This window comes from Carassius carassius, chromosome 5 (genome assembly GCF_963082965.1).
Source record: "Carassius carassius chromosome 5, fCarCar2.1, whole genome shotgun sequence".
Lineage (NCBI taxonomy): Eukaryota > Metazoa > Chordata > Actinopteri > Cypriniformes > Cyprinidae > Carassius > Carassius carassius.
This window is the reverse complement of record NC_081759.1, coordinates 32,554,737-32,578,886: the sequence shown is the minus strand read 5'-3', so window position 1 is coordinate 32,578,886 and position 24,150 is coordinate 32,554,737. Positions and strand designations below refer to the sequence as shown.

The following is a 24,150-nucleotide window of genomic DNA, read 5'->3' as shown; positions in this document are numbered from 1 at the left end:
TGGACAAAGCATCAATGTCAACCTGAATCTAACCGTTTGAGGAATGTTGCAGCAAGTGCCCTTGATGTGAACTGCCTATAATTTTTTTTTCTAAGGGGAACTGGAATACCTTGCTGGAGAAACATTTTGGCATTTTGTCAGTATTAATATGTCCTGTTACCTTGAATTCTCTTTCAAATGCCTCTGTGGTTTCCTGTGAGAGAAACATACAATAGTTTTTGGGCCTTTGCTCTCTCGTTTTCATCAGGAGGGATCAAACCTTTAACTTGTATAGTACAAAAACTAACCTACAGTGCCCAAAAATATGTCAATCAGCTAATCACAAAGCACCACTGAACTGACTGCATTTAGCCAAAAGCAGCAAATATCAAATGTCAGAAAATCATTTGCAGCTCTAATCCTATAAAACATCTTATGCGAACATCCATTCCTGTACAAACACCACTTGCTGGCCTGTTTCTTTTGACTTCTTTTTGCAACAGTTGCCTGGACACTTAATCTGCATTGTTGAGGATGTCAGGACATGTGCAGTTAGTTGCAAGTGACACAATCATATATCTGTATAGAGATGCTGGATGAACACTTTATGCCATGCCATGGATAAATATCTTGTTTGGACCTGTATGTACACTTTCTCTTCCCTGCTTCTCCCTTCTAGCATCCAGGCTATTTAATACTGCAATGCAATGCAAACATCTTTTCAAATGACTCCGTGTAACTCTGGAAATCTTTTTGAGTCCTGCTATGTGTTATGTCTCCTTATATAATAAAGACTACTAATAATCTGAATATATACACAATGAAAAGTAAATGTGTTATGCTTTAATCGAGATTGTAAATACATGTATGCACTTTTTTGACATTGTTTTATTGGAACTTTTCTGGACATTTGTTTATAATTAATTTTATTTTTATATCCGTAAATATGACATGCAATTCTGGAAAAGGGAGTATTGTGACTGGAAAATGCAAGACGAATTTAAAAAAATCAAAACACAAGACACTGTGACAGGAATTTATGATGTACATGTGTTGTAATCCAAAAAATACTCCCTAAATTACTGACAAATCTGCAGTGGATTTATTTTAAGACATCTTTGTATTGTTTTAGAATTTCACCACTGGGCAAGCTGACTCCGTTTTGAGCCATGTAGGAAGACGGCCTCCAGAAAGTGCATTTAGTAGCATTTAGTTCTATCACATAGTACTGTAAGGTATGATTGCTCTTTTTCTAGAACAATATGTCTGCTGAAACATTGCACACAGTTTTAAAGTTGATCTTTTGGTCATTCTGCAAATGAAGAATTGCTGCTGTAAAATCATTTTTGCTTTTTTGCCATATGGTATACCCAGGGAAAAACTAGGCCAACTCCTCGTTGTAGATGTTTTTGCAGGAGCACAGGCTCCATTTTCAAAAAAGTTGCTTTAGAGAGCAAGAGATCAATGAAGCTATTAGCTGCTCAACAGTCAACAATCCAGTTTTCAATATTGCTTAACAATGTTATGTGTTCTATTTCCTTTTGAGTATTTGGAGAGGTTAGAATGAGAAGTGAGAAGTGAAGTGACATTCAGCCAAGTATGGTGACCCATACTCAGAATTTGTGCTCTGCATTTAACCCATCCGAAATGCACACACACAGAGCAGTGAACACACACACACACACTGTGAGCACACACCCGGAGCAGTGGGCAGCCATTTATGCTGCGGCGCCCGGGGAGCAGTTGGGGGTTCGATGCCTTGCTCAAGGGCATCTAAGTCGTGGTATTGAAGGTGGAGAGAGAACTGTACATGCACTCTCCCCACCCACAATTCCTGCCGGCCCGGGACTCGAACCCACAACCTTTCGATTGGGAGTCCGACTCTCTAACCATTAGGCCACGACTTCCCCAATGAATAAGGAAATGTTCACCATCAAGAACCTGTCTTCTGATAGTACACAGACATGTAGCGTAGAGAGTTGGGTAATACCTGTTTCTAATAGCAATAGTATTGTTCTGTGCCTATTGAGTGATATTTCTTATCTAATCCTTGAACATTCAACATATTTCCAGTGGCCATCTGTCAAATCTCTATTGTGTAAAATCATTTTGCATGTCTGTCATTAGTATGTGTCGATATGGGTTTCTGTATGCTGAGTCTCAGCTGAAAGATGTTGAGAGACAACCGGATTAGATCATATTTCACACACTTATATTTAATTATATTTCTTTTTCCTTTAAGCAAAATCAGGTTTTTTGTTAGTCAGAATGCATGACTTAACAAATAAGAAGCATTTGATGGTTTTCTCTCAGATTTGAAAATAAGAACATAAGCAGGTAGAGTGCAAATTCATTTTGGAGATATTGGAAAAAAAACTTTTGTTGATTTGGTTTTGTGTATGAAAACATTTTGCGAGGTTTTGGCTTGCACAACAATGAGAGTTAATGCAGTTTGCTTCCCAGGTTTGCTGCATAAATGTTCACCTCATCAGAAATGCGTGCTAAATCTTGTTCAAATTATTAAAATAAATGCATTTATATATTACCTACACCTATTGATGATGATTTCTGTCTCTATAGTGGTCCGGGCTACACATATTTCAAATACTCTGTAACTTTTTATGTTTTTTTTTTTCTTTCTTTTTTTCCCAAGAGAACACTATTTTAGTAACTTTGATTTTCTAACCCTACATTCAGTTTAATTTGGACAACCTGCTCTTGAAGCGATTGTCCAACCAAAAGATAAAATCCTTAAACATCATTTACTTACCCTTGTAATGTTCACTTTCTTTCTTTTCTGGAACACAAAAGAAGATATTTTGAAGAATATTGGTAACCATACAGTTTTGATATGCAACTGATTTCCATTAAACTGGAAGTCAATAAGAACTGTTATCAGCATTCTTAAAAATCAATGTGATCTCATGATAATTCGTATACATAAAATCTGGTTCTATAAAACATACATTTACTTACGTTTTTACAGGCACTAAAACGTGCAAGTATTTTCATCATTTTAAAATACAAAACTGATGTATTGACGACACCTAAAAATGAATCCTTATGAATATATTGAAATTGCTTAGTTTTGTTATTAGAGGTTCAAGCACATAGTATGTTAAGATTTGTATTATTATTATCTTTCTGATGTAAAACTGATTGTGCAGACCAAACCGTTAGACCTCAATTATAGATAGAGCTCAATTTGGGGAGAACTTGGCAAAGAATCACACCAGTCGGCCAATAAAGGGAACTATAGCGATCAAAAACGCGAAACTGCTCATATCCCCTACCATTTGTCATAAACTCAAGTGTCTTATAATTGGAATCCTTGACTCAAGACAAACAGAATGGTGATTGGCGACAATTTTGTTTCGAAAACTACTTTTGCAAACTAGTCCTAGGATTTTTGCCTATTCTTTGGAGAAAAAGTAGAACTTTTAACTCTTGGTCGCATAGGTGAGCTAAAATGTTTGAACTAGGTGGGGCTATAATTCTTAAACAGAATAAGATATTTTCACCTTGGTAGATATACAGGTGCATCTCAATAAATTAGAATGTTGTGGAAAAGTTATTTTATTTCAGTAATTCAACTCAAATTGTGAAAATTGTGTATTAAATCAATTAAATGCACATAGACTGAAGTAATTTAAGTCTTTGGTTCTTTTAATTGTGATAATTTTGGCTCATATTTAACAAAAACGCACCAATTCACTATCTCAACAAATTAGAATACTTCATAAGAACAATAAAAAAAAAAATAAAAAAACTTTTTTGTGAATTGTTGGCCTTCTGGAATGTATGTTCATGTACTCAGTACTAGGTAGGGGCTCCTTTTGCTTTACTTACTGCCTCAATTTCAGTGTGGCATGGAGGTGATCAGTTTGTAGTACTGCTGAGGTGGTATGGAAGCCCAAGTTTCTTTGTCAGTGGCCTTCAGCTCATCTGCATTTTTTGGTCTCTTGTTTCTTATTTTCCTCTTGACAACACAGGTCTGGTGAGTTTGCTGGCCAGTCAAGCACACCAACACCATGGTCTTTTAACCAACTTTTGGTGCTTTTGGCAGTGTGGGCAGGTGCCAAATCCTGCTGGAAAATGAAATCAGCATCTTCATAAAGCTGGTCAGCATGAAGTATTCCAAAAGTTCTTGGTAAATGAGTGCAGTGACTTTGTTTTTCAAAAAACACAATGGACCAACACCAGCAGATGACATTGCACCCCAAATCATCACAGACTGTGGAAACTTAACACTGGACTTCAAACAACTTGGGCTATGAGCTTCTCCACCCTTCCTCCAGACTCTAGGACCTTGGATTCCAAATGAAAAACAAAACTTGCTGTCATCTGAAAAGAGCACTTTGGACCACTGGGCAACACTCCAGTTCTTCTTCTCCTTAGCCCAGGTAAGACACCTCTGACTTTGTCTGTGGTTCAGCAAAATCCTTGACACATCTGTGTGTGGTGGCTCTTGATGCCTTGACCCCAGCCTCAGTCCATTCCTTGTGAAGTTCACTCAAATTCTTGAATTGATTTTGATTTGTGCATCTTTTTCTTCCACACTTTTTCCTTCCATTCAACTTTCTGTTAACATGCTTGGATATAGCACTCTGTGAACAGCCAGCTTTTGGCAATGAATGTTTGTGGCTTACCCTCCTTGTGAAGGGTGTCAATGATTGTCTTCTGGACAACTGTCAGATCAGCAGTCTTCCCCATGATTGTGTAGCCCAGTGAACCAAACTGAGAGACCATTTTGAAGGCTCAGGAAACCTTTGCATCTGTTTTTGCAACTCTGTATTTGAATATTCAATAGCAAATACTTAAACTAATAACAAAACATACTTACAAATAGCTGATTCAGAAGCACCACATTGTCGTAGCAAAGTCAGAATTACCTCCTCTCCTAGGTTCACGAAACGTTCATCCATAAAATACGTTGCTGTTGTAAGTAATCTTAAAGATTCCTAAATGCATCTACTTTCGGAAGGCTGAATAAAGTGCTTTTGCTTTTGCTTTCGCTTAGATACACACAGCATCTCCCTGACATGGCTGATTCAATACTAACTGCGGTTACTGAAACCATGCCTTCTTTCTTTGCATGAACATTTGGGTGGCATTACGCATATATTTCCACATAGGGACGTAGACATGTGGGGGCGTGTTTGAATGAGCCATTTTAGGGGGGCGTGGCAGAGTCTTAACTTTGATGAATATATCTTTGGATTTGAGAACAAAGGCCTCCTGTAGCAACTCAATAAGTTTTTGCAAGAAAACGTCTCCGGTTACTAGCGTAACCTCCGTTCCCTGAGAGGCGGGAACGAGATTACGTCAACTAAGATGTATATGGGAACTCCGCCCTTCTCCACTTTCGCTGAAATCTTATTGGCTAACGCCAGCTGGGGCCAGCTGGCCAATTGACGCGAAGCATGCAAATACTGACAGGTCAGCGGGCAGTATAAAATGCACGGGCGCAGAAATTACGTCAGAATCACGACTGAATGCTAGCACAGCTGATCAAACAGCAACCATGGCGGCTAACGTAATGTCTCGTTCCCGCCTCTCAGGGAACGGAGGTTACGATAGTAACCGGAGACGTTCCCTCTCAAAGCGGGACCTCAACATTACGTCAGCTAAGACGTATATGGGAACTGTATAAAATCCCGCCGTGAAAGCAGTGAAGATAAGCCCTGAACCGAGTCAATCACCCCCACACATAAGCAGGACAGTTCTAGCCAATGGCCGTGTCACTAAGAGTGCTTGCATCTAATAGTCGGAACTAGACCAATGAGACATCTGCTCCGACCCTAACAAAATTTGCATAACTTCAAGCAATAAATCGAAGTCTGCATTAACCAGGGCAGACACAACGAAATAAGCACTCAAGCATGAGAGTTAAACAGATTCGACGGCGTTTGCGGTGACAACTGCATAAACCATATAAACCATAACACAGAGTTAGCAGCTATGGTAACTACTGTATAGCTGGTTATAACAGAATGAACAAAACTCAACTCACCGAAAGTACATGTGACGCTACAGAGGGTACATCCAGCTTGTAAAACCTGGCGAATGTGTTCTGGGAAGACCAGCCAGCAGCAAAACATAAATACTGGATAGACATACCTCTAGACCAGGCCCCTGAGGAAGCATTTATATTGTCCTCGCAGAATGAGCTCTGATGTTGAGGGGATAATCCTTCCCCTGGCATTTGATAGCGTCCACAATCCAGTGAGAAAGTCTCTGTTTAGAAACAGCACGTCCCTTATTACATCCACCAAGCACACGAACAGCTGGTCCGACTGACGAAAGGCGGCCGAGCGATCCATATACATCCGTAAAACACTAACAGGGTCCCGGCGCTCTGAGCATCAGCGTCACGCGAGGCTGATGGCTCAGCAGATAAGGCGGGCAGGGAAACAAAACGGTGTATTGAGTGACTTCGGAACGAAACCCGGTCTCGGCCGGAGAGTGACATTACAGTCGCCAGGTCCGAAACAGATGCAATATCGTTCACCAAAAACTCATGAAAGTCTCCAAGGCGCTTCCCCGAGGCGAGAGCAAGAAGCAAATCAGACTTCAGGGAAGCTCCTTAACCGCAATCGAAGCTAAGGGCTCGAACGGTGGTGGAGATAGAGCCCTCAAAACTAGAGCTAAATGAAGTATACAATCTCCTTGCTCCCCTGAGAAAACTGATTACCAGAGTGTGCTTACCGATCGTTTGCCTGTCAACCGGGGAACGAAAAGCGGCAATAGCGGTCACATACACCTTCAGCGTGGATGGCAAACTCCCGTTATCCATACTGTGCTGTAGAAAGCGCAAAACATCCGACACGGAACAGGTCCCCGGGTCAATATAAATGTCCTCGCACCATTTTGTGAAAACTCCTCACTTCAGAGCGTAGCAGCGACTGGTGGATGGTGCGCGTGTCTTCGTAAGTGTGTTTAGCACTCGTGAGTGCAGAGCGTCCCACTCATTAGGGTCCCCGCAGTGGCCACACATGAAGGTTCCACAGCTCGGGGCTGGGGTGCCATATTGTGCAGTTCGCCTAAGACAGCAGGTCCTTCCTGAGGGGGATTCGCCATGGGGGAGCCATCACTAGCTCTCTCAGGTCCGCGAACCAGGGCTGATTCGGCCAGTTAGGGGCCACGAGTATAACTGATGCTCTCTCCTCCCTGATTTTGCACAACACAGGCAGAATCTTCACTGGAGGGAACTTGTAAGCCTGGCTTCCGGCCAACGCGATGTCAGAGCCCTCCTACCGTCCATGAAATGACACCGCGGACGCATTAGCTCTACAGCCACTGATGGCTTGTTTTGACCAGGGCCCCACCCCCGCGAGGCTAGAAGCACTGGCGGGAGGGCGGTTCGCTGCGACTATTTAATGGTGTGGCACTCTTGCACTCTCGAGAGGCCATTACAATCATGGGTTGTGGCTCTGCGCTGTTTGAGACAGGGCGAGTGACACAGTGTTGGGTGCAAGAATTTGGATACATGCTTCTATTGTAAAATTTTACTCACACAAACAGCATTTAAACACATATAGCAATCGTCACCGGTAGTGACGTGGGGGACATGATGCATGTGTTTTTGTGGTGGTCTCGCGGGGTCCACAACTGACCCTGACGTTTCCTCCCAGGCTCTTACCACTGCTGGTTTCGGCCGAAACGAGTGTCCGGTTTGGAGCGGGGTGCCACGGCGGGCTGTTTTAGCTGGTCTTAGAGCCTGACAAGGTGCAGAAGAGCGGAACCTCGCAGATGATGACTGGAGTGAGCGACGGGGCATCACGTGGCTCATCGCCTTGGTGCGCTTTCTGCGTCTCTGAGAAACACTCCATGGCGTCACCAAAGAGGCCAGAGGGAGCAACTGGAACGTTTAGGAGCGTCCTACGGTCCGCGTCTTCCAGGTCAGCTAGGGTAAGCCATAGGTGCCTGTAAGGACGATCATGAGCCCCATGAAACGGCTGAGGAGAGCGCTTAGTAGCCATCAGCGCGAGATCAGTTGCCGCGCGCAGATCCCTGATGACGTCAGTGCTACTGTGCCGCCATCTGCCTGAAACACCTTGAGTATTGCCCTGGCATGAAGAGCAGAAGCTTTGTCCATCTATGGGCAGTGGACAGCATGGCTTGGAAGGCAGGCTGTGGTCCGAACCCAATGCAGAGGGAGACGGGCACAGGTGCGCGGTAACAGTCTCCTCGATGGGGGGGAGGGTTTCCGCCCCGTCCACGTGCGTGAACATGGCCTGCTTGGGTGCGCGCCGATTGGGGTGCAGCCCACGACTTCACCACGAGCTCTTGCATGCCTCAATGCCATCTGGCAGCAGCTCGACTGGAAGAGCCACGAGTCCAACTACCTTTCACAGGCTTGTCAGGTGCATTGCAAGCGAGACCCAGCTCCGTGACGGCCTTCCCGAAGACCCTGACGAGCTCCTCCTGGAGGTCTGCAGGGCCCTCTTGGTCGGGGCGGTTCGACTGAGACGCCCAAACCTTTTTCGACGTCGAAAGCGACATGGAGTCGTTTTCCTCGCCAGCTCCGAAGAGGACGAAGTTCGCGGGGCGGAAGCTATCGTCCACCAAGCCGACGTCAAACTCGTCTTCAGGTGTGGGAGGACCCACCAGTGGCTCGCTGGTGGCAGTGGGCCCCATTCCCGCTGTTTTCTGAGCCACTCTGGCTCTGAGGGCGCGCACTGGCAGCTCGGCACAGTGGGCGCACGTGTGGTCCGTGTGAGGCTCCCCGGCAGGTCACACAGAACTGGTGAAGGTCCGAATCTAGCAGTATCAGCCATCGGATGCGGAGAGGAAAAACAGGGTGAGTAGTCCTCTATTGCAACTTCCACGATGACTTAGATAAGACTTCTAGCGTGAAGAAAGAGATTCTGACGTAATTTTCGCGCCCATGCATTTTATACTGCCCGCTGACCTGTCAGTATTTGCATGCTTCGCGTCAATTGGCCAGCTGTCCTCAGCTGGCGTTAGCCAATAAGATTTCAGTGAAAGTGGAGAAGGGAGGAGTTCCCATATACGTCTTAGCTGACGTAATGTCTCGTTCCCGCCTCGAGAGGGAACCAACATTTATAAATCCTCGTTTTGTACTTCTAATTGGTGACTGTTGTTTTGTTTTGATCTCTCCGCTGCGTTTCTGCGTGTGTCACTTCTGAGCGGCACATTGCGCAAAACTGACCTCATATGTAATTCACCCGGAACTGCTTCCTTTACAAAAGTGAGCTCAAGCTAGATACAAGTGATTACTAAGTTTTGAATATGGATATTTTTCTTACAAAAATGCATCGATTCGCTACAAGAAGCCTTTGTTCAGCACCCGGAGCCATGTGAGACACTTTTTTTTTATGGACGGGTGCTTTTTATTTCACGTCTTTTGGATTGAAGCAATGCAACACCCACTGAGTGCCATGAAACAGCTTGAAAGATCAAAGAAAATTTTTAATATAACTCTGACTTAAATCGTCTGAAAGAAGAAAGCTATATACACCTAGAATGAATCAAGGGTGAGTAAAATCAAAGTCCTTTCAGGCAAGTCGTGCCACCATCTTGGCTATGACTCTGGGCAGCTATTTCAGACTAAAAAGACCTGGTCCTACCTAAATGAATGGGCAGAGAGTCAGAGTTGCACTTTCACTGGTCATCGGGACATAAAAACAGCATGTATAGAAACAGCAGTGAAATATGATAAAAATCGCTGAAAAGTTTTGATGACTTTGCCCCAAAATAAGGTTTAAAACACCTTTTTCCCCACAAGTTATACCTTTACTACGCATGCGCAAGGGTTCCTCAACTGTGCGCATATGTCAGTGGAACCAGACGATAGGCTTAAACGTTTCCCGGCTTGACTGTTAAAAGCAGATGATTGACATTCCAGTGGGAGGGGCGGGACATGTGCACACAACCGCCATCTTTGCCGTTACAGGTTTTCCTTATATAGTTGAATTGAGGCTTGAGGAAGTGGCATGTCACTTATAAACTGTCTATGGTAAAATGCAGCCTAATTTTCATTTTTGGGTGAACTAACCCTTTAAAGGGTCTAAAAATCTAAATCGCTAATTGATAAAATTATAAAAATGCATTGATAAGATTCCGAATATCTTAATAAAATATACTTAAATATTTTATGTTTTTTTTAGCTAAAAAATACATAGCGATTTGTACATTTTAAACATTAAAATATGTCTAATTTGTAAGTTTTAGACTCAATAACAATGTACAAAAATGTATGTTTTGTGCTTGTAAATGTAACATATTAATACCTACATATAACCAATGAGACCAGGCTGTAAAAATACATAAAGGTTTGGAGCAAAATGAGAGTGAGTAAATTATGACAGAATTAGATTTTTGGATTATCCATTACAAAGATTTTTATTTAATATTTAGTGTATAAATTCAACTTTTTTTCTAATGTATGTTGTTATGAATCCAATTTGTACAGATAAATAATATGGTAGCATAAGTCTTATCTAAATGCTTGCTGTCATTGATACCATCAGGACCTCTGAATTGTGTTAGGATGGTCTCAGAATGTCCTTGAACCTTGAAGATTACACTGGTTTCACTGTCCTTCTAATTATCCTGATTATACTAAAAACTTTAATCTTAGCTGAGCCTTTCGTTTCATGGCACATTTGCAGTTGGCAGGTTACCACTGTGTCCTTAAGAGGAAACATATTGACAGTTCTGGACGAGTCTTCTGTCCTGCCCACCTTCCAATTTGCTTCCCCTTATAGGCCTTCCATCTCTTATACCTAGACAAAAATGTATTCACAATTTGCTGTTTTTAAGCAATTGTATAAGCCAATGAATAGTCCTTGCAATAGAACCATGCAGTAAAGTTCAGGGAGAGATGTTTTGTTCACTGCTGGTGTGCAATTTACAGAGAATGACTGTGTGTGGGTTTTACACCCAGGGGTCAAGAACAAAATGCCCCTCTTTGTGAGCACACAGTCAGATTAACCATTAAAAGTGGAGCAGGACAAAGAACACATGAGAGAAGTATATCAGTTCAATATGTTCCTGAAACTTACATCTTCCACCGACTATGAGACAAAGAAACAGCTCAGGTACCTTTGGCTCAATTATGCAAATATGCTTTACACCATTTAATTTTTTTTTTCCATCTATTTTTTTATTTATTTCATTTGTACACTGCATGTTGATGCTCGCTGTTAAATCAAAACAGGCCTGCAGTTATTTGAGTGGAATTTATGCAAAAATGTTGTATATGCATGATCATGGATAATCCTAAATTACTTTTATTTTATTTTATTTTGAATTGAAAAAAAGAAAATATTTGACTATTAGGTTAAATCATGGCTATTAGTAAATCATGGTCACTCCATCAGCGGTTGAGTGTTTGTGTGAACTCAAGGCCATGGGCTCTGTTCATTTATCGTTGTTAAGGACAAAATACAGCCAGTCTCTATGATATAAATTCTTCATAATTATTACATTTCTAGTTTTTTAAATTTACCGAAGTAATGAGTAAATCTGACTTAAGAATTAAGTAATGTTCAGAATGTGGTGACGTTCATGATGATTCATTCTTGACATGTGCTGTACCTCAATATAAAGCTGTTATTGTCAACAATAAAAAATCCCTAGTTGACTGGCAATAGATAGCAGCCTCAGTATTGCCAACAATGCAAGCATCCAAAGCATATTTTTAACACTATTTTTATTATTTCTGGCTAACAAACATCACGTTTTCACTATGGATGACCAATCTAATGTATAAAGGGAAGTCAGAGCAGATGAGCTATAGCCACATTTTCTGAGTCAAGATCTGTTTGAGAAATCCCGAGGTTAAATGTAATCTTTAAAGCAAAATGACTGATCTTGACTCAGAACTAGGAATGTTTTTTATCCAGGAATTCGAGGTGTGTTTGGCCTTGCTGTGAGGTCATAAACATTTCATGTTCCTCTATCACTCATTATTTTAGTTGCAGTGCTATGGGACAGCATGGAGCTGACAGAGTAAGTAATGATTTTATGACTCGTGTCCCTTCAGAGACACACATCCACATCGACTGTAGCTTTTGACTTTGTGCTTTCTGCTTTGATAAGCATGCACATGGACAGACACACCTCGCCTCGCCTTATGGCTTCATCTAAGTGTACTATCTAAAAAACTATTGTTGAAGTACCTGTGTGGAGGGATTATTGACTTGTTTATGGTGGTGCACTGGATCTCATTGGCTGTTGTGTACAGAACTTATCAGTGGGCATAAACTAAATCCTTAACCTGTTCTTATGTTCACTAAGGAGGTTTACCTTCAATCCCAAGGAGGGAATAGACAATCCAGCCATGGTGACTTCAGATGATACAGGTTAGTGTGTTGTTATTATTATTATTAATATTGTTAGCTTCTACATATGAATGAACATTTCATGCATTTTATTGTATAATTTATCATTTATTTGGATTTATATTCATTTTTTACTCATACCACAAAGGAAGGTTTTTATACCAGGGTTTCCCAAGCTGGATTTCATGAGGGAACTGCAGGGGGTTTATAAATTAGATCAAATAGATTTGGCTAACAAAAATGTTTGGGAATCCTTAATCTATAGCACAGGATTATTAGTAACAAATAGTTTAAAATTTACTATATCATTTCTTGGCTGACAGAGACTGCATCAAAGCCCTCGCCACGTGTGTGTGTGCTGAAGAAGGAAGAAGGAGAAACTTTTGGCTTCCGTCTGCGTGTGGAAAAAGGGAAGCAGGGTCACATAATTAGACAGCTGGATTCACTGGGAGTGGCAGAGAGGAGTGGGCTCAAGGATGGGGACCGCCTGCTTGAAGTCAATGAGATGTTTGTTGACAATGTGGAACACATGGAGGTGAGAGGTCATGACCTTTATTTTGGAATTGCTGTATGAAGTTTATCATAACTATAAGCATCTGTTTTTTTGTGTCAGGCTTTGTAACAGAGTGTTTTAGTTTTGTTTGTTTCGCTCCCAGGTGGCACACAGGATTCAGGTGAGTGGATCACACTTATGCTTCCTGGTGTTAGATGAAAAGGCGTACGAGCAGGCTGTGTCTGAGGGTCGTGACCTTAGAGAGCTGGCTAAAGCTAGCCGTGGGGAAGGATGGAGGCCTCCTCGTCTCTGCCACATCACGAGAGATGCACCTGGCCTGGGCCTAAACATACAGCCAGTGGAAGGTAGAACATATATACATATAAAAAAATTAAAAATCAGACCTTTCTGTAGTGTTGTTATAGAAATACTCTCTCATCTCTGATGTATAGGCGAGAAAGGGAAATTTACAGTAAGCTCAGTGAAAGGAGGTTCTGCAGAGAAAGCAGGAGTGAAGAAAGGGGAACGTCTGATTTGGATAGATGGTGCCATGGTCTCTGAACTAACACACTCTGCCATCAGCAGAATGGTAAATATGGACTTGCTTTAGATAAATGTAAAAATGTAAAATATATGGTAAAGATTTGTTAGCAGTGTTTGCCAGAATGCTTCAGATATTACTGGGTGGCATATTGTTACGTCTATGTTCCACAGCTTAACCACATATTTCATCAAGTACTATACTGTACTATAATACTAGTCTGGTTTCAGAAGTGGACATTCAACCGAGACTGCCTTGCTCTCAGTTGTTGAAGCCCTAAGAATGGCAAAAGCGGATTCCAAATCTTCAATACTTATCTTGCTGGTCTGTCCGCTACCTTCAGATCCTCCTGTCAACCCTATTCTCAAAGGGCATATCAGGAACCGCACTCCAGTGGTTTAAGTCTTACCTCTCAGATAGGTCCTTCACCTATCTTGGTGAGGTGAGGTGTCACATCTAACTACTGGGGTGCCTCAGGGCTCAAATCTTGGACCACTTCTCTTCTCTGTCTACATGGCATCACTAGGTTCTGTCATTCAGAAACATGGCTTTTCATACCACTGCTATGCTGATGACACTCAACTCTATCTCTCATTCCATCCTGATGATCCGGCGATAGCTACTTAAATCTCAGCTTGTCTAACAGACATTTCTTGCTGGATGAAAGACCATCACCTTCAACTCAACCTTGCCAAGACAGAACTGCTTATGGTTCCTTCAAACCAATCGTTTCATTACAATTGCACCATACAATTAGGCACATCAACCATAACTCCTATAAAAACAGTCAGAAATCTTGGAATTATGATTGATGATCAGCTGACTTTCTCAGGCAACATTGCTGAACAAAACTCTGGAAAATTAGGCCCTTTCTTTCGGAACATGCTTCATAACTCCTTGTTCAAGCTCTTGTTCTGTCTAGACTAGACTATTATAATGCTCTCTTGCCAGGTCTTCAAGCCAGTTCTATCAAACCTTTAAAATTTATGTTGTTCCTTTTAGACTTGCACTCTATTTATTTATTAATTGCTTGTTTTCTTAAAAAAAAACAAAAAAAAACTAACTAACAGTAACTTCTCTAATCTTTTTGTATTCTATCTGTTTCTTATTATTTATTATACAATTAACAATAGAAAAAAAGGCCTTTAACACTTGCTCACTCTATTCTTTTTCTATTCTGTTTTCTCTTTATTTATTATATGATTTAAAAAAAACTTGCTACAAGTACTGTATTAAGCTAACTGAGACTTGTTTTAGCACTTGCATATTATTGCTCTTTCGCTGATTTTCATTGCTTCCATCATCCTTATTTGTAAGTCACTTATCAAATGACTTAAATGTAAATGTACAATAAACATTACCTAAATAAAAGAAAATGTAACAACAAAAGCCATAATGTATGTTACTGTTTACAAAAATAACAATATTAAAACATTAAAATTATTATCATGTGCTGTGTTACGCCGTGACCTCAGGGAATGCACTTTTACTACATTTTACATTATTTTACAGTAAAATTACATAATACAATGTTAAATCATTTACAGTTTTTCACTCACAATTAACTAATTAAATGTCTTGTCATGAGTAACATTTAGATCTTTTATGGTGTTATGGTGTACTTTCATCTCAAGTGATGCTATTTACAGGTGAAGAAGTGCAACAATCACATGACAATGTTGGTGATTGACAGTGACAATGAGAAGAGTTATGCCCGCAGGAAAATGCCTATTCTCCCAGCCATGGCTGATGCAGAGAACATGCCATATCGACCTCGCAGACTGCATCTGGTGCTGGGGCCAGAAGGGTACGGCTTCCTGCTCAGGCAGGAAAAGACTGGAACGGGACGCAGTGGTGAGAGGCAGACACACTTTGACATGCACTCATACTTTGGCATACATCCACACAGACGAATTGCAGACTGTATATTTATGTTTGGTTTATACAGTCCACATGGTGACAGAGGTGGATAAGGGCAGCCCTGCTGAACTTGGAAGTGTTAAAGAAGGAGAGATGCTTCTTGAAGTGAATGGAGAGTCCACAGAGTCACTGAGTCATAATCAAGTTGTCAGCAAAATCAGACAGAGTGGACAGCAGGTCACCCTCACGACTATGCCACCTCAGGGCCAGGACTTCTACACTAAGGTAAATATACAGAGTGAGAACAGTAATACTAATATGGGGATGATTCTTCAGTTAAGGGCACTTCTTGAAATTCATTTCTCATGGCAAGAAGAAAATTGTCACTTGAATGCAGATCTGATTATGGACTTGATCAACCAAACTGAATATTAATATAGTGTGTGGTGATTTGTATATGTGATATTGAGTGTGATGGTACCTATATTTCAGCTTTTGAAAAAAAAAAGACTGGATTTTCTAAAACAACAACTAAGCAGTCAATGCAACTTTCCTTTGAAAAGAAAAAAGTTCTCAAATTCTAATGCATTTGGTAATAACACTTTAAAAACAAATATGAAATGTAGATATGTGCATGTGTACATGTGTTTCTTCTCATTTCCATCAAAACCAAATATTTTATTTTATTTTATAAAAACAAAATTGTTCTTTGAGATGCTTGGTGTTACAGTATGTTCGCGACAGCAGTATTGGTTACAGCAGCTCATTGTTATAGAAAACTCAAATTGTATACAAATACGTACGCAATGAAAATACTTTTTTTAATTAAAAAAATTATTAAAAATCCTTATGATTTGAACTTATGATACTATGAAACTTTTAAAGATAATAAAATCTATCCTATACTAATTAAACTTTTTTTAAAAGTTCCCCTATCTGAAAAATCACAATTAGACCATTATAATACAATAAAAGGAAGAATTTAAGAACAAATTTTCCTTATGCCTGTTTGTCTACTGTTAAATGTCATATATTATTTATCCTCAGTTGGGACTCTCTCCCTTGGTGTTCTTTGTGGATGTTACATCTGGTAACCCTGAGGAGAAAAAGGAAATCCCAGTGACTGTGAAGCCTGCATTGCCCCCTGTTGAGCCTCAGGAGGATGTGCAGATCAACCCTAATGTTAGACGCTGTATTCTGGAGAGAGGCTCTGCTGGTTTTGGGTTCCATTTGGGCTGTGTCCAACAGAAACCTGGCACCTTCATCAGCCAGGTACAATGAAGCCTATTCACTGCCAAATCAGTCTTTAGACGATACTGACTTCAGAGGTTAGGACTGAATAGAAATGTTCCAGACTCACTCATTGATGGGGATTCTTCACAGAACTATATGCTTGGAAAATCAGCTCTAGGCCACACAGTGAACTGTATATAGCCTAATATGCAGGGGGTCATCTGTTAGAAATTATAGAACACTATTGTAAATGCTTTGATACACTATAAGTTTAAAATACATAATTTAAAGTAAATTTGACTAACAAACTTTTCTGTTTTTATTATATTTACACTTTAGGTAGCAGCAGGAGGCCCAGGAGAGATGTCAGGGCTCCTTCAGGGTGATGTGGTGGTGGAAGTGAATGGACAGAATGTGGAGAAAGAGTCTGTGGAAGATGTGATCTTAAATGTGAAGAGAGGAGGAGATGCTCTTTCTTTACTAGTAGTAGATCAGAAAGGTTATGACTTGCTAAAGAAAAATGGGAAGCCAATCACTGTGAACAAACTAGTACCTATCTCTGAGGTATGCAATAACATATTTATATAACTAACCTAGTGCTGATTAATTGCATTAAGTGTGATTAAACCACAAACACTAAATGTTTTCACAACTCATAAGCAAAAACATTATTCATCACATGCACTTTATTTATATAAGTTCATGTATTTGTTACAGGTGGAGGAAAATGTTTCAAGTGCTGCTGAACCACCAGCAGTGAAGACTGTTGACTTGTCTGATGACAGCACTTAGTCCACGTATAGTAATAGTGTGGATGGCCATTAAACATTCCTGATCATGTCAATGAGATCAGTGCCCGGAGAATGATGCTTAAACAGAGTTTCAATGGGTAGCTAATATCTCTGACCTGTACAATATTTTTTATTTTTTTTTTGTATGAAATTGCCTAAATTTTGGACACAATCCTTTGCACATATTCATAATCATTCAGAATGCTGTGAATAAAGTAAATGTTTAAGATATGTTTCTGGATGTCGAAATACAGTATGCATAGCAGGATGGTATTAACAATGTTAATTTCTGTCTGAAATATTTTTACATTCTTGTGTTCACCATGCGTCTTGACCTATACATAACATTTCACCATTGTGGCATTTTGATCCTAAATGCATATTTTAAATGGGGTCAACCAATAATAAAATACATCAAAAACAATCTGTGGAATATAAATGTCTCTGGTTCATCATGAATGATATTTCAGGAAAATATTTAATAATAAATAAATAATTACACTATTTGCCTTTAAAAGGCTAAAACATGAAAATTGTATAGTCCTTTATACCATAGACATGCTTTATACAGTCACTTACCAGGACCAATTAGCCGGTCGTGTAATGCCGTCCTTTTTTATATGAAATGTATTCAATACGCTATTTAATCATTAGGAAAAAATGAGGATAAATCAGTATTTATTTGTATAAACAGCATTTTTTCCCCAACGTTATAACACGGTGGCAAAACAGAGGCTATATTTTTACGACATCCTCGAAATTTCATTCAGGCGTATAATCCGCCGCCTCAATTGAAGGGTCCTTCACTGGAGGTGACATTCATTGAAGGGCCCCGGTTTGTGAAGAGAAGCGGATAAATAAACCTTCACGTTCACAGAAATCATGGCCCAGGCGGTACAGAAACTTGTGGCTAAAGTCCCAACGTTGGTCGGTGGTAAGAATAATCACATTTTACTTAGCTATAGAAAATTTCATTCTTCGAAAGATTTATTTTTGAGTTGTATGCTTCTGGTCTCCACAGCTGTTAGAACATGCCGCGAAAATGAGCAAAACATGCATTAGATAGATTAAACCGTTACTATACAGACAGTAATTGTGGTAACATGCTGATTTTCGCGCAAGCAAATAATGATCTGGTGCTTTACTCCGTTTAAATCCGTCACAAATCATTCTGAACGCGCACTACAGCAGCGTTGTATATGTTGAAGTTGACGGAGCACAACAGTCGACTAATGTCAGCGTGTCAAGATACATTCAGCTCAAACATCTCAGTTGTCCAAATTGGAAGGTTAGTTATATGTTTTGTATGTTCCCGTGATTAACGTTTATAATCATATGCAGCCGCTGTGAACTACTCCAAGCCACGCCTAGCAACTTTCTGGTATTACGCCCGTGTGGAGCTGGTTCCTCCAACCCCTGCCGAGATCCCCAAGGCCATCAGCGGCGTCCAGGATCTCCTCAAGGGCTTCCAGTCTGGACGGCTCGGTCAGACCACAGTGAGGGTTAGTACTGGTTCTTTAAATTCTGGTTTGTCATTTCAAATTGAACTTTTTTAAAATTATTATTAGATCCGACAGTGGTGACACAAACTGATTCCTTGCATGTAGTATCCAAAAAAACAAAAACAAAACATCTGCTTTGGAAGAGGCACATCTATTATGCAGTATTGGGAATAGGAAGGTTACTTTGAAAATGTAATAGGTTACACGTTACCCTATTTAAAATGTAATAAGAAGTGTAACTTTTTAAATTACTTTATCAAAGTTTGATCACTTTTTTTTTAATTTCTAACAAATATTTTTAACTGATAATCATTTTCAAACATTTAAAACGGGCAGGGTTAACCTTACAGTAGCACTCAAGGCTGCATGATTACTGTCACAGACATTCAGAATTCTTCATCAGTTGAGTTAATATTATCATTTATTTTTAAAGCACAGCCACCACAAAATTAGACTTTAGCACCTCTTTTTACTTTGAGTTCGTTCTGAGGTTAAATATAGATTTAAAACCATAAGTAATAGTTAAATGAGTCGTATGATACTGTTTTTGAACTCAAATCTTTGCATGACAGGAAACACAGGCATCTAACATTTCATCTTAATAAAGCATGAACACAAATTGGAAATAAAAGAGTGATCTTTTTCGTGATCGTATTCTGTGTTCAAAACTCCTGAAACATTAGTGTCTCATTTTAGAGCAGCCAATGCAATTTGGGAAATACATTTTTATTTATTTTTTAACAGATTAGTTACATTTTGTAATTAAATTGTGTAATTCTGTTACATGTAACTAGTTACTCCCCAACACTGCTCTCATGTCATATTTCAAATAAGTATTTGTCATAAAAGTAAATGAGTAATTTTTGGGTGAACTATCCCTTTGACTTTTGAACTAAATTGCAACATGTAAATATTTTGGGGAGAAAGTGCTCTAAACCTTTTCCTTTGAACACTTGGAAGCCAGTACACTTACTGCAGTTCAAGCATAGCATTTTTTCTAATAATATTTTCTAGTAAATATAAGCTTGATTTAAGCTCTTGTATCATATATTGTGTCTGTTCATTTATTGAACTGAAGATGCCCTTCTTTGTCACAGTGTGATTAAATTTGTACATTTAATTATAGTTTGGCAAACCTGATTATTAGTATTTCCAAGAATATTTATGTAATGTCTCTCATCACTTTTATTTATTTGCCACAGGATGCTCTGAGGAATGGACTTGTTGCCACAGAGGTTCTGATGTGGTTCTACATCGGCGAGATCTTTGGGAAGGGAGGCCTTATTGGCTATGATGTATAAATGTGGACTGTCCTGTTTGCTTGTTCTTTTTGCTGAGCTTTCTTTTCTTTATCACATTCTTGGAATCCAGGAACTAAATAAATATTATTAAAGAAAGAACAGCTTCTTTAATTCCAGTGGGTTTAATGCTTGTCAGTGAGTGTAACTAGGAGAATGACACAATATTGTGAAATATTAGTCTGATAGATGGTGGAGTTCATGGATATACACAACATAAACGATGTCCTTTTAAAATCTTTAATTTGTGTTAATGAGTAAAAGCATCTGGAAAAATGTATTTTACCAGGTCAAAGTGATTTTAATGCAGTTGTGGGGGGAAAACAAAATTTCAAAGAAAAATGCATGTGGATATATTATGTGTGATTATAGATTTATCTTGGTTTATATAAAAAATTATGTAATAATTGACATTTCTTCTCGCTCCTGTTTTTCTGATAGCACCCGCATAACATTTCCCAAGTATTTGTGGAACTCCTCTCGGACATCTTCAGGCTCTTCCTCGAGGTTTGAGTGAATGAGCGGCAACTTGTTTAACTGTGGGGCTACACAAGAGGATAAGTTAATTAGGTTTAAAAATAACTAGTTATATGTAACTTTAAACTTTTTTTGAAGGGGTGTTCAAAAAAATTACACTGAACAAAATTATGAATGCAATACTTTTGTTTTTGCCCCCATTTTTCATGAGCTGAACTCAAAAGATCTAAGAATTTTTCTATGTACACAAAAGGCCTATTTTTCTCAAAATTGTTCACAAATCTGTCTAAATCTGTGTTAGTGAGCACTTCTTCGCCGAAATAATCCATCCACCTCACAGGTGTGGCTTATCAAGATGCTGATTAGACAGCATGATTACTGCACAGGTGTGCCTTAGGCTGGCCACAATAAAAGGCCACTCTAAAATGTGCATCTTTATCACACAGCACAATGCCACAGATGTGGCAAGTTTTGAGGGAGCGTGCAATTGGCATGCTGACTGCAGGAATGTCCACCAGAGCTGTTGCCCGTGAATTTAATTTCTCTTCCATAAGGCGTATCAGAATTTTTGATAGTACATCCAACTGGCCTCACAACCGCAGACCATGTGTAGCCACACCAGCCCAGTACCTCCACATCCAGCATCTTCACCTCCAAAATAGTCTGAGACCAGCCACCTGGACAGCTGCTTCAACAATCGGTTTGCATAAACAAAGAATTTCTGCACAAACTGTCAGAAACCATCTCAGGGAAGCTCATCTGCATGCCTGTCATCCTCATGGGGGTCTCGACCTAACTGCAGTTCGTCGTCGTAACCGACTTGAGTGGGCAAGTGCTCACATTAGATGGTGTCTGTCTGGCTCTTTGGAGAGGTGTTCTCTTCATGGATGTATCCTGGTTATCACTGCACAGGTTAGATGGCAGACAGTGGGTATGACGTTGTGTGGGTGAGCGGTTTGCTGATGTCAATGTTGTGAATCGAGTGGCCCATGGTGGCGGTGGGGTTATGGCAGGGGCAGGCATATGTTATGGACGGCGAACACCGGTGCGTTTTATTGATGCCATTTTGAATGCACAGAGATCCTGAGGCCCATTGTGGTGCCATTCATCCACGACCATCACCTCATGCTGCAGAATGGTAATGCCCGGCCCCATGTTGCAAGGATCTGTACACAATTCCTGGAAGCTGAAAACATCCCAGTTCTTTCATGGCCAGCATAGTCACCGGACATGTCACCCATTGAGCATGTTTGGGATGCTCTGGATCGGCGTATACAACAGCGTGTTCCAGTTCCTGCCAATATCCAGCAACTATGCTCAGCCATTGAAGAGGAGTGGACCAACATTCCACAGGCCACAATCAACAACTTGAACAACTCTGTGTGAAGGAGATGTGTTGCACTGCGTGCGGCAAATAGTGGTCACAACAGATACTGACTGGACCCCCCAATACAGTAAAACTGCACATTTTAGAGTGACCTCTTATTGTGGCCAGCCTAAGGCACACCTGTGCAATAATCATGCTGTCTAATCAGCATCTTGATAAGCCACACCTGTGAGGTGGATGGATTATCTCGGCAAATGAGAAGTGCTCACTAACACAGATTTAGACAGCTTTGTGAACTATTTGAGAGAAATAGGCCTGTTGTCTACATAGGAAAAAGTCTTAGATCTTTACGTTCAGCTCATGAAAAATGGGTGCAAAAACAAAATTGTTGCATTTATAATTTTGTTCAGTGTAATTTTCCTTTTCATTCAGTTTCAAACCAAAATGCAAATAAAAGCACCTTACAATGATCTGATGCAGTTAATGCTATAGTGAGAGAGGGTAAGTTACCTAATGGTGGACGGGTAGTGTCAGCTCCGCTCCCTGGTTTATGATGTGCTATGAGCAGACACTGGGCCTCTTGTAGACCCTGAGAGAAGATGAATGTAGAGTACCAGGTCTCTATTTCCTTGAGATGACTGGGCACATCTGGGTTAAACACAATAACTACTCCATTGGAGTCTTTCATCAAAGCTGGCCAGCATGATTCAAATCTGTGCACATACAATTCTGAATGAATTTACTCAGGAAGTATAGGAATTGTTTGACAAGTCTGGTTCAGAAAAAGGGTCTACATTTGGTCAACTTACTTGAAATCTCCCGCACAATCCCATAGTTCCACTTCACATGCTAAATTTTTGTTGCCATTAGATAAATTGTGTGATTCAAACTCAAGTATCCTAAAGACGGAAACATTTTATATTTGAATAGACAAATATAAAAGTTTTGGACAGGGAGTAAATGCATGTTGCAACGTTTTATTTTTAATCGACCCACCTTACACCTTGTGTAGGGCTGTAGTCCGCTCCGATTGTCTCTGTTGTGTCAGATAGAAAATTGGCCAATGCTGTTTTCCCACACTATCAATACGAAATGTGAAAATCAGTGATCTGCACAAATAAATAAATACACATACATACTATCAAACGACTTACTTCGCTAGGTCCAATTAATAATACTTTCATCTTGAACGTACTGAAGTAACGTTATAGAGAGAAAAAGGCAAGGGAGAGATTTTTGACTAGAGGCCTATTTTTTCCAAACCTAGCTAGTGAGCTAGCAACTTAAACAACAATTTGACATTTCTACTGTGATAAATGAAAAAAAAAAAAAAATAATTCGTTTGCTTAACGTGTCAAAGCGGTCAACCGAGAGACATAGAAAGGCAGCTAGATGAAGGGCACGGAAAGGTTAGCTCAAGGCTAACGTAATAAACAACTCGTTTCCAAGGCGATTATGCAGAAGGTAAAACACGGGTCGCAGATTCGCTAACCTTCATAATTTATCTTGCGTGAATTAAAAATAAATAATAAAAATACATAAATAATTAATACCGAGAACGGTAGAACAATGTGTTAAATTCGTTTAGTTTTAAGGCTATATAAATAACTTTTTTAAACAACCCCTTACAATCCAAACTTTCAAGAAAAGTAATACTTTTGGGCAGTTGAACAATTCTCTTGTCCACACAAATTAGCCTATTAATTCTCACACGATGAGAATTAATTCTCACACGATGAGAACCTGCTATTAAACCCGACTATTAGAAACGGTTAAATTTATGAACATTAATGAAATAGCATAAATATAAAGGCCAAACAATATAATTATTGGACGAAATTCAAAGAATCTAATTTAAGTCATTTTGGTTTATGAAAACAAGTATTTGAGGTTCCTAAAAGGGATTTCTAAAAAAAGTTGTATTTCCTCTTATATCCACACGAGGACACGAGTCATCCGCGGCTAATATCCGCCATGATAGAAGCAAACTGACAAGAGTTGTCAATTTGTGAATTTTGTCACCAAATTTAGCTACTTTGTCATTGTGGCTGTGACTTTTTTTTCTTTCTTTTTTTTATTGTGACAAGGAGCTATTTTCGCTATATTCAAATAAACTAGCGATGGTTTGGAGATTCTTATTTTTTTTACCTGGCCATAATCTGCTGTGGGCCCTTGACCTCTCACGTTTGCTCTCAGTCATCCCAATGAGTGCAGTGAACACTCCAGTACGCCATGCCTCAAATTTCATGGAATACATATGGGCAACTACTCAATGCATGAACATCTTCTTTTAACCATGGACACAAACATTATACCACAAATCATGCACAGTCATGTC

General features: G+C 39.9%; 3 protein-coding genes across 4 annotated transcripts; 2 read left to right on the top strand and 1 right to left on the bottom strand.

The window, feature by feature from the left end:
* The first annotated feature begins 10,948 nt into the window (after nucleotides 1-10,948).
* nherf4b (NHERF family PDZ scaffold protein 4b) lies at nucleotides 10,949-17,601 on the top strand. Of its 2 annotated transcripts, XM_059550723.1 has the most exons (11): nucleotides 10,985-11,045; nucleotides 11,925-11,958; nucleotides 12,247-12,311; nucleotides 12,614-12,825; nucleotides 12,947-13,148; nucleotides 13,236-13,372; nucleotides 14,974-15,178; nucleotides 15,273-15,469; nucleotides 16,232-16,456; nucleotides 16,757-16,981; nucleotides 17,135-17,601. In XM_059550723.1, exons 1-11 carry the CDS (start codon nucleotides 11,024-11,026, stop codon nucleotides 17,207-17,209), a joined length of 1,599 nt encoding a protein of 532 aa, XP_059406706.1. In that variant the 5' UTR covers nucleotides 10,985-11,023; the 3' UTR covers nucleotides 17,210-17,601. The 2 variants fall into 2 exon arrangements, with proteins under 2 accessions (XP_059406705.1, XP_059406706.1); XM_059550722.1 differs by lacking the exon at nucleotides 11,925-11,958 and having other exon boundaries at nucleotides 10,949-11,045.
* Nucleotides 17,602-17,981: 380 nt separating this feature from the next.
* On the top strand, nucleotides 17,982-20,110 carry LOC132140417 (ATP synthase subunit g, mitochondrial-like). The gene is made up of 3 exons (XM_059549200.1): nucleotides 17,982-18,142; nucleotides 18,550-18,710; nucleotides 19,913-20,110. The coding sequence occupies exons 1-3, from the start codon at nucleotides 18,091-18,093 to the stop codon at nucleotides 20,009-20,011; spliced, it is 312 nt and encodes a 103-aa protein (XP_059405183.1). The 5' UTR covers nucleotides 17,982-18,090; the 3' UTR covers nucleotides 20,012-20,110.
* A 178-nt stretch (nucleotides 20,111-20,288) lies between these two features.
* On the bottom strand, nucleotides 20,289-23,435 carry LOC132140416 (intraflagellar transport protein 22 homolog). Its single transcript, XM_059549199.1, has 5 exons — nucleotides 22,967-23,435; nucleotides 22,809-22,891; nucleotides 22,622-22,711; nucleotides 22,323-22,525; nucleotides 20,289-20,553 (listed from the first exon to the last, which is right to left on the bottom strand). Exons 1-5 carry the CDS (start codon nucleotides 22,994-22,996, stop codon nucleotides 20,405-20,407), a joined length of 555 nt encoding a protein of 184 aa, XP_059405182.1. The 5' UTR covers nucleotides 22,997-23,435; the 3' UTR covers nucleotides 20,289-20,404.
* Between the last annotated feature and the right edge of the window lie 715 nt (nucleotides 23,436-24,150).

Coding starts and splice junctions, on each gene's coding strand:
- LOC132140416 (XM_059549199.1), bottom strand. CDS start 22,996: ATGAAAGTATTATTAATTGGACCTAGCGAA. Junction 22,892..22,966: donor TATTAATTGGACCTAGCGAA/GTAAGTCGTTTG, acceptor TCGTATTGATAG/TGTGGGAAAACAGCATTGGC. Junction 20,554..22,322: donor CACTACCCGTCCACCATTAG/GTAACTTACCCT, acceptor CCTCTTGTGTAG/CCCCACAGTTAAACAAGTTG.
- nherf4b (XM_059550722.1), top strand. CDS start 10,969: ATGAGAGAAGTATATCAGTTCAATATGTTCCTGAAACTTACATCTTCC. Junction 12,312..12,613: donor GGTGACTTCAGATGATACAG/GTTAGTGTGTTG, acceptor CTTGGCTGACAG/AGACTGCATCAAAGCCCTCG. Junction 12,826..12,946: donor ACAATGTGGAACACATGGAG/GTGAGAGGTCAT, acceptor TTTCGCTCCCAG/GTGGCACACAGGATTCAGGT.
- LOC132140417 (XM_059549200.1), top strand. CDS start 18,091: ATGGCCCAGGCGGTACAGAAACTTGTGGCTAAAGTCCCAACGTTGGTC. Junction 18,143..18,549: donor AGTCCCAACGTTGGTCGGTG/GTAAGAATAATC, acceptor AATCATATGCAG/CCGCTGTGAACTACTCCAAG. Junction 18,711..19,912: donor TCGGTCAGACCACAGTGAGG/GTTAGTACTGGT, acceptor TATTTGCCACAG/GATGCTCTGAGGAATGGACT.